At 31.5% G+C, this 7,817-nt stretch overlaps 2 protein-coding genes across 2 annotated transcripts in view; both read left to right on the forward strand.

Annotated features, from left to right (window-relative positions):
• The window catches only part of LOC132708087 (unc-112-related protein-like), a 33,634-nt gene extending 30,842 nt beyond the window's left edge, over positions 1–2,792 (forward strand). The window contains exons 7-10 of the mRNA XM_060680196.1: positions 304–497; positions 572–809; positions 864–1,076; positions 1,520–2,792. Of these exons, the coding sequence (XP_060536179.1) occupies positions 304–497; positions 572–809; positions 864–1,076; positions 1,520–1,957 (1,083 nt within the window). The 3' untranslated portion in view covers positions 1,958–2,792. The remainder of the gene's footprint in view (positions 1–303; positions 498–571; positions 810–863; positions 1,077–1,519) is intronic.
• Positions 2,793–5,557: 2,765 nt separating this feature from the next.
• Positions 5,558–7,665, forward strand: LOC132708092 (BAG family molecular chaperone regulator 2). The gene is made up of 4 exons (XM_060680208.1): positions 5,558–5,742; positions 6,334–6,558; positions 6,611–6,788; positions 7,106–7,665. The coding sequence occupies exons 1-4, from the start codon at positions 5,709–5,711 to the stop codon at positions 7,275–7,277; spliced, it is 609 nt and encodes a 202-aa protein (XP_060536191.1). The 5' UTR covers positions 5,558–5,708; the 3' UTR covers positions 7,278–7,665.
• The last annotated feature ends 152 nt before the right edge of the window (positions 7,666–7,817 follow it).

The raw sequence follows: 7,817 nt of genomic DNA on the forward strand, positions 1-7,817 counted from the left end.
ACTCCAAATTTTGTTGTTCAATTCTCCACCCCTATATCTTGGCATCCAAAAGAGATATTTTATTTATTGAAAAAGCATTTGAAAGGCATGACAAAATGTAATTTGCATGTGGCGCTGTAGTCCAATTGTTCCCTTGTAGGAATTTTGAATAGTTGATGTGAGTCGTTGCTTAATTCATAATAAAGAGTCAGATGAACCACATTTCCGTGTTCCTGTAAATAAAAATGTTTTTTCACTTCAACACCATCTACAATTTACTCTTAGCTGTACTTTAAAATATATGCAAATAAATTTAATTTTCAGTTGCAAATCAACCTCCAAGCGACACAACCGCAACAATCGTTCAACACTAATGGAAAATCCCCTTCACCTATCGAAGACGATATTGATGCGGCTTTGAATAATTTGCAAACAACTTTGGAAGGTAGCAATATAAGCACGCATTCAAATGATATCACATCTGTGCCGGAACTGAAGGATCAACTGAGATTTTTGAGGTAGGTTTTTGTTTATTGGGATCATCTAGCTAAAAAGGTTTTTTGACATTATTTATGGTGGTTCTTTTTAACAGGCCAAAAAGGTTTACATTAAAGGCCTACAAAAAGTATTGGTTTACATGCAGAGACTTGCACCTTTATATGTACAAAACGAGGGAAGATATGGTTCATAATGCTAGCTGTGTCACGAATATCAACTTAAAAGGTTGTGAAGTTACCCCAGATGTTAATATTAGTCAAAATAAATATGTTATAAAGTTAGAGGTGCCGAGTGCAGAAGGTATGACGGAAATGTATATACGATGCGATGATGTAAGTAGCTTTTAGCGATGCTAAGCCAAAAATGATAACATAATTTTTTTTTAGGAAACACAGTATTCCAGATGGATGGCCTGTTGTCGGTTGGCAGCTAAAGGCAGATCGTTGGCGGACAGTTCTTATGAGAATGAAAAGCAAACTATTCTTGATTTCTTAAATCTGCAACGAAGGGCAGAAGAACCGGTTCTAAATCCTAACAGTTTGGATATTCAGGTTGAGGACTACATTGCCCCAAAATATTTAAAGAAGTCAAAAGGGAAGGTGAGTTATCACATGTTATTTTGGTAAAGTGTAGAAGACAATTAGTGCTATAACCAACTTGTTGGTTACACAATTCAATATAATAAAATTGAAGACTATCCGCACCACAATCACCACCTGCACCTGCCTAATGAATAACTTAGCAATAACTAGAACATTTAAAGTTTTGTTTTCATTGGCCCAGCAACTATTTGATGCAACTTTAACTATTTTGCCTTTGTTGTTTCCAACAGAAACTTTAACCATTTTTACTGTACACACTGTATACAAAAATTAAAAATGTGCAATTTTTTTATTTATTTTTTTTTAACCAAATATTGTAGTTATTACTGATTTATGGTATTTAATTATAGTTAATCAGCGTTTCATTTATTTATCTTTTAATTTTAATAATTAATGCTCAGCAATTTCAAAAATGTAATTGATTGGTTGTCTTATTTCAGTTAACTCAAAGAATTTTGGAAGCTCACACCAATGTAAAAGACCTATCACTAGTCGATGCTAAAATGAATTACATTAAGGCGTGGCAACTTCTTCCCGAATACGGCATCACTCTGTTTGTGGTCAAATTTATGGATTGTAAAAAAGAAGAATTACTAGGCGTTGCTTACAACAGAATAATGAAAATGGATATTAATACCGGGGTTCATCAAAAGACTTGGAGATTCAATACCATGAAAGCATGGAATGTTAATTGGGAAATAAAGCACATGATGGTACAATTTGAAGAAGAAAACATTGTGTTTAGTTGCTTATCGGCGGATTGTAAGGTCGTACATGAATTTATAGGAGGTTATATTTTCTTGTCAACCCGTTCAAAAGATGCGAGTCAAACTTTAAATGAGGAACTGTTCCATAAGCTAACAGGAGGGTGGTCTTAGAAAAGTTGATCTTTTCTTGTGTTTATACTTTGATTGTCAATAATTTTGTAATTTTCAATGTTAATTTAAAATATTATTTATTGACATCTGTAATAACATAAGCTAAACCAATTGATAGGTATGTCAAAAATTGCCAAATTTAAAAAGATCTTCTGGAATTTTGGTTGCCAAACCCGAAAATAAGAGATAACAGTGCCTTTATGAAATATTTTTTGATTATTTTACTCCATATGAAAATTGATCTTGCATGGTGCATAAATGTACCGCCAAATATTTATAGTTATCCTTATACCATAGCCGGCCTTTCGGTACAAGGTACCAGTGTTTGTTATGCCTGTATCAGTTCTGCGAAGTATTCTTTGACTGAAGGTCTGACATTTACATTGCTAAAAAATTACACATTGGAAGTGGCGAATCGGATGTTGAAACTTAAGCAATGGTAGACTGTAAATGGATACTGTAAAAAAAATGAAGATGGTGTATCAATAACCAAGAAATTGTCTTATTATAGAGATCTAGCGATTTTTAGAAATTTATTGTGTTTTCAGGGACAAGCGATTCTTAATTAATTTTCGTCTTTATTGAAGGCGTTTCGTTGATCATTTCAATTTTATTTTGCTTCATTTTAACTAGAGTTGAATTTCGATAGAATCGGAGCAAAAGCAACATTGTCTCTGCAACAGCCGGGAAAGTTTTGAATTAATTATATATAACAAGTTATTTTTCTAATCTGTGGATACTTATGAATATTTAATTTTAAGTTTGGTATGAAGTATGTTTAAATTATGGTATGGAATCATTGAAACTAAATTGGAAAAATATTAAAATATTAATGCACCCCGTTGCTGAATATGCAGGAATATTATTTAAAACAATGGCTGCAGTAGTAAAAAATTATTAAATATCCGAATGATCTGAGAATAATTGGAATCATGTAATTCCAATAGCTCTGGCGTTTATGATACTGATCTTGGTTTTTTATCTCACTAGTTATTTAGCACATTTTTTTATGCAGTGAGAAATGTTGCTTCTTTGCGCCATCATTTCTTTAATTTGAATGTATTAATGTTGTAGGCTAGTGGAGTAGTACAATTTTGGAATTTAATTTTGATTGTTGGTAAATTTTCCTAAATTTCCAAATGACAAACAGTATCAAACTATTGTAACAATTGAATGTTTTTAACTGTGTTGTTATAGAAAATTTAAAAAGTTGTTGCTAATAGGTTTGTTTGTCACATATTTATAGTTAATGGCATAATGTCCCTATAGAATTGTTGTTAAATTTTCCGTATTATAATGTTTGGTGTTAGTTTAGTACTTGATTTGTTTTCTATAGGCATTTGTTGTTACCTCTATGAAACAGTTTACCTCAAAAACAATTCGTATCATCCTTTAAAAAAATCCTTTCCATTTATGATAACCGCTGTTAGGAGGTATTTGAAACATGATGAAAACTAAATCAGGTTGACTATTAGAATGACTGTTTCGGAGAAGTAACATGGGAAACATTTTTAAATTAAAGGTTGTAATGGTTGAATTTATTCTGTGCTTGTGTGCTGTCTTGTTTTTTGTTCTGACATCAAAAGGTATGCGAAGATTGAAGATGTTTTAAGTTAATGACTTAAAAATAATAAGTACTAACAAAGCTACCTATACCAGATTGGAGTGAACTTGCACCACCAACCGTGAATCAACCATTTCAACATTGAAAGCACATATTTCCCCAGTGTCTCAATATGTGCTAACTAAATTTACTAAAAATTGTGTTGCAGAATACTATTGGAGTAAATTTAAAAAAAAAATGGAATTTGCAATAGAGTTTTAATGGCAAATGCATGAACTAACTGACTGATGTTGAAAATACTTACTTTTAAAATCAAAGTAACAAATGGACATCTTTTTATTTAACCAATCCTTGATATGTCTACCGCAATACATAATATATTACACATATTTTATATAATTTTATTTTATTGTAAAAAAAATTAATATAAGAATATTAACACAAGGCGTTTGATTTTAGACCTGTCACATGCTTTTTTAAATTACCCTTATACCAAAATTTACAGTTGCAAACTATATCACAACATTGGATCGACTGTTACCGTGACGTCACGTACCCCACTTAAAAGAAGTTTGAAGCGTTATTTGTACAGGGTGATTCATTATATTTTGACACCCACCTACAGGGGTAATTTTGAAAGACAAAAAAAAGTGTAAATACAAAAGTTTCAAGAGTTTTGTTCTATTATCTTATGCAAATGTCAGAAAAAACAAACGACGATCGCAATGTCCTATATATATATTAGCTTAAATCGTACATCTTTTTTTTTCCTAATTTTAAAAACATAGTTAATTGCCATTTCATTTAGCCGTTTTTCAGATATTTCAGTTTAAAAATAATTAATTAATTTCTGGACAACAGCCATATTGTTTAAAAATGGTTACCTCCACGTAATGTTCAACCAATTATCTAAATAATAAATATAGACTTTGTATAGGTAGGCAAGCAATTATGAAATGGCCTGCCAACAGCCCAGACCTGAATCCTTTTTTTTGTGGGGATACTTAAAAAATAAAATTTATGATAATAGACCTGAAAGTTTAAAAGTGATAAAACTTAATATCGTTTTATATGATGTAAGCAGAGAAAACCCTGATTTTATCACTTCGTGTATTAATAAGACAATAGTGGAGCTTATTTGGAACATGTTTAGCATTAATTACTGAAAATTTTTCAAAGAAACTTCCACAGGCTACTGTAATACTTTTTACAAAGCTTCTGGATTCCTCCAGCGTCGGTTTTGGCTGAGTCGAAATTGCTGACGTTTCGCCAATCATCCTGTTAGCTTCTTCAGAGCCTGACTGAAACTGTGTCAAGCTCTGATGAAGCCAACAGGATTGGCGAAACGTCAGCGATTTCGACTCAGCCAAAACCGACGCAAGAGGAATCCACAAGCCTTGTAAAAAGTATAATTATTGATATTTTTATTGTTTAAATAATATATTTTTATTATTTTGCGTTTTTATTTTTCAGTATAAGCAATTTGAAATATCTTAAGTTATTTAACTTACGCTGCAGATCTTTAGTTTTGATTACTTGTCAAAAGTAGTACACTGTTAAAACAATTGCAAACACAAATAATAGGGTTGCTGTCAGGGCAGACTTGACCATTTTTGAACAATATGTGTATTTACACTTTTTTTTCTATCTTTCAAAATTAACCCTGTAAGCTGGGTGGCCAAATATAATGAATAACCCAGGACAGAAGAGCATAGTTGGTCAATCCCTTTGTCTACCGAAATCGTTACTTATATTGCTTTGCGAAAGGCGGCAAGTACCAGTTTCTATTACACAACAATGTTACTATTGCCCTCGGCGTTTTGCACAATTGGCTCAAATAATTTTATTTTGTAAATTCAATGTTATGTTTTATAACCCTTTTCCTATTAGACCATAGCTTTACTGTGATCACAGAAAACTACAACCTTAATTTTTGGCAGTCTAGATTTCGTTTTCATTGATAGATCTAGTGTTTACTATATTCTAATGGGTTGAGAACTTAACAGAAATTATCCCAAAACAACAAAGAAGAAGGAAAGCAGTATAACCACATTCCCTCCAACAATTTCTAGAAGCTCTAGATTTATTCCAAATTGTATGAGCTTGTTTTGTACCATAAATTACATTTAATAAGTAAAACTGGATTCCACGCAATCGGCTTTTAAATTGGTCGAAGAAGCCACAATTATGGACGTAGATCAAAGCCTACCGACCGCTTCAGGTATAGTTTGGTTTAAAAACATTAATTGCTCAAATTTTATATTGTGTTTTGCACATTGAGTTGTTTAAAGTAAAAATAATATTGTGTACTCAGATTTTCTTTCTAATGAAAAAATATTGCTTGACGTTGTTTTAGTAAAAACAAAACATTGTTAAACCCTTATCTGGACCACTTTGTTTTAAAAGGTTCAGAAAATGATCCTATTTTGAATTCTTCTGGATTCTTCCTTTGTCGGTTGTTGATACATCGAACTTTGCTGCAACAACTGATGTGCAGAAAGAACCCAAAAGAAATATAAATAGTATTACAGTAGCCCGTGTTTCTTTGAAAATTTCAGAAACTGTTATTAATTTGAGTATAAAGTAATAATGCCCCTTTTTCACCAGAAAAATACCTTATTGAGAATAATTTTGACCCTATCTCACTGGAATGTGCTTTTTAAAACTTTCTTCTGAATTAATAACTTCTTTAACTGTTCAACTGTTGGTTAGTTGTTAATCAGATCCACAAAAGATTTGAAATCTGAAAAAAATGTTGGCTGTAATTTTTTCTATTGTTAGCCAAAATGGAAATTTTGTTAATTACTTTTAGGGCTTTCAACTTCTATTGTACTGCAAACACTTCCAAAAATTGATGAAAATTTAACACATGATCCAAAAACTCCAAAAGAAAGAATATTAGGTTTGCTGGATTTACTAGAAAGTCATGTAGAAAAGTTGAGAAAGGAAGCCAGTCAATTAGAAGAAGATAGAGATCATCTACTTGCTACTTTGGATTCTGTTAAAAATGCAGATTTAATGAATCAACTTAATGAAAGTAAGAGTAAATCATAAAAGCTCTGTGCATATGGTCTTGACATTTCTTTCAGATGATGCCGATGATGTGTTACGTTACGCTGATAGAATCATGAATAGGTGCATGACTGTTGATGTTCGTGTTTTTACACAACGAGATTTAATGCAAGAAGAAGCCCTGTTTCAAGTAAATCATTTGATAGATAATCTGGTTATGGAACTTAAACAGGATCATGAGGCCGTTAAAGCTAGGTGAGTTAAAATTTTGCATGTTGCATGTTCACTGAAGAATTTTCCTGATATCTTCCGAATAATCAAAATGAGTAAGATTCATTTTACCAGGGTTCATAATTCGGTCGTCAATTGCGTTATCTTTTTTAACAAAGCAAAATTTGAAAAATAGACAAGCAAAAACTCATCTGAAGGTGTTCAACAGCTGTTTTTAGAACTACAATATTTATTAAATTTGTCAAACTATAGGTAGGTGAAATGAACTCCAGTACATTTGCAACATATAGTTTGTAGACATTAATTTATGACTTAATATGCCACATTCTAATTTTTTTCAGATGTATTTCATATGTCAACGCATGTTCCTCAGTAATGGTGGAAGGTGCAATGGATAAAAAATTTGAGTCTGCTCTTTTGGGTTGCACCGTTGATGATCAAAAACGTGTGAAAAAAAGGCTTGTAGGTTTACTTACTTATTTTGAAAAGCTGAGAGTTCAAAATTTGCAGTAATTTTTTAAAATATAGTGTTTTTATTACTTATTTAGGTAACATTGTTTAAAAATGGAAAATTTAAATTAAATTTTTTACATAGTTTTTCATTATGTTGTTCATATGTAGTAAATCTTACGTATACTGCATAGAAACGAGTGCTTATCAGATACTTTAAAGCTAGACATTTTCTTTTTCAATTATTCAACTTCAAAGAAATTTTCAATCAAATTTTGGCAATTAGCACAGAAATTTGACATCAAAGGTAATTGGGTATAAAAGGTTTAGTGCTTAACCAAAAAATAAATATATGCGCGTCTTGTAGCTAGTAATTGAAATACTTTGATAGCATAAAAATTAAGTCGTATTGGCAACATTTTATTCCAATAAAGACACTATGTGATTGTAATGTGGAAATTTTTATTTCCCAACCACCAGCTGCAAAATAAGCAGTGTTATTTCTAATGGAAATAGGATGAACTCAGATTAACAATCACATTATATTTGGAAAAATCCTGGTAGATGCCATCTCTGTTGAGTGGGGCACGGAATAACACCATA

This window comes from Cylas formicarius, unplaced genomic scaffold (genome assembly GCF_029955315.1).
Source record: "Cylas formicarius isolate icCylForm1 unplaced genomic scaffold, icCylForm1.1 PGA_scaffold_10__41_contigs__length_53128322, whole genome shotgun sequence".
Classification (NCBI taxonomy): Eukaryota; Metazoa; Arthropoda; class Insecta; order Coleoptera; family Brentidae; genus Cylas; species Cylas formicarius.

Excerpts from the sequence above, each read along its gene's own strand:
- LOC132708092 (XM_060680208.1), top strand. The coding sequence starts at position 5,709 with ATGGACGTAGATCAAAGCCTACCGACCGCTTCAG. Across the intron at positions 6,559-6,610 it reads AATGAATCAACTTAATGAAA|ATGATGCCGATGATGTGTTA; the intron begins GTAAGAGTAAAT and ends CATTTCTTTCAG. Across the intron at positions 6,789-7,105 it reads CATGAGGCCGTTAAAGCTAG|ATGTATTTCATATGTCAACG; the intron begins GTGAGTTAAAAT and ends AATTTTTTTCAG.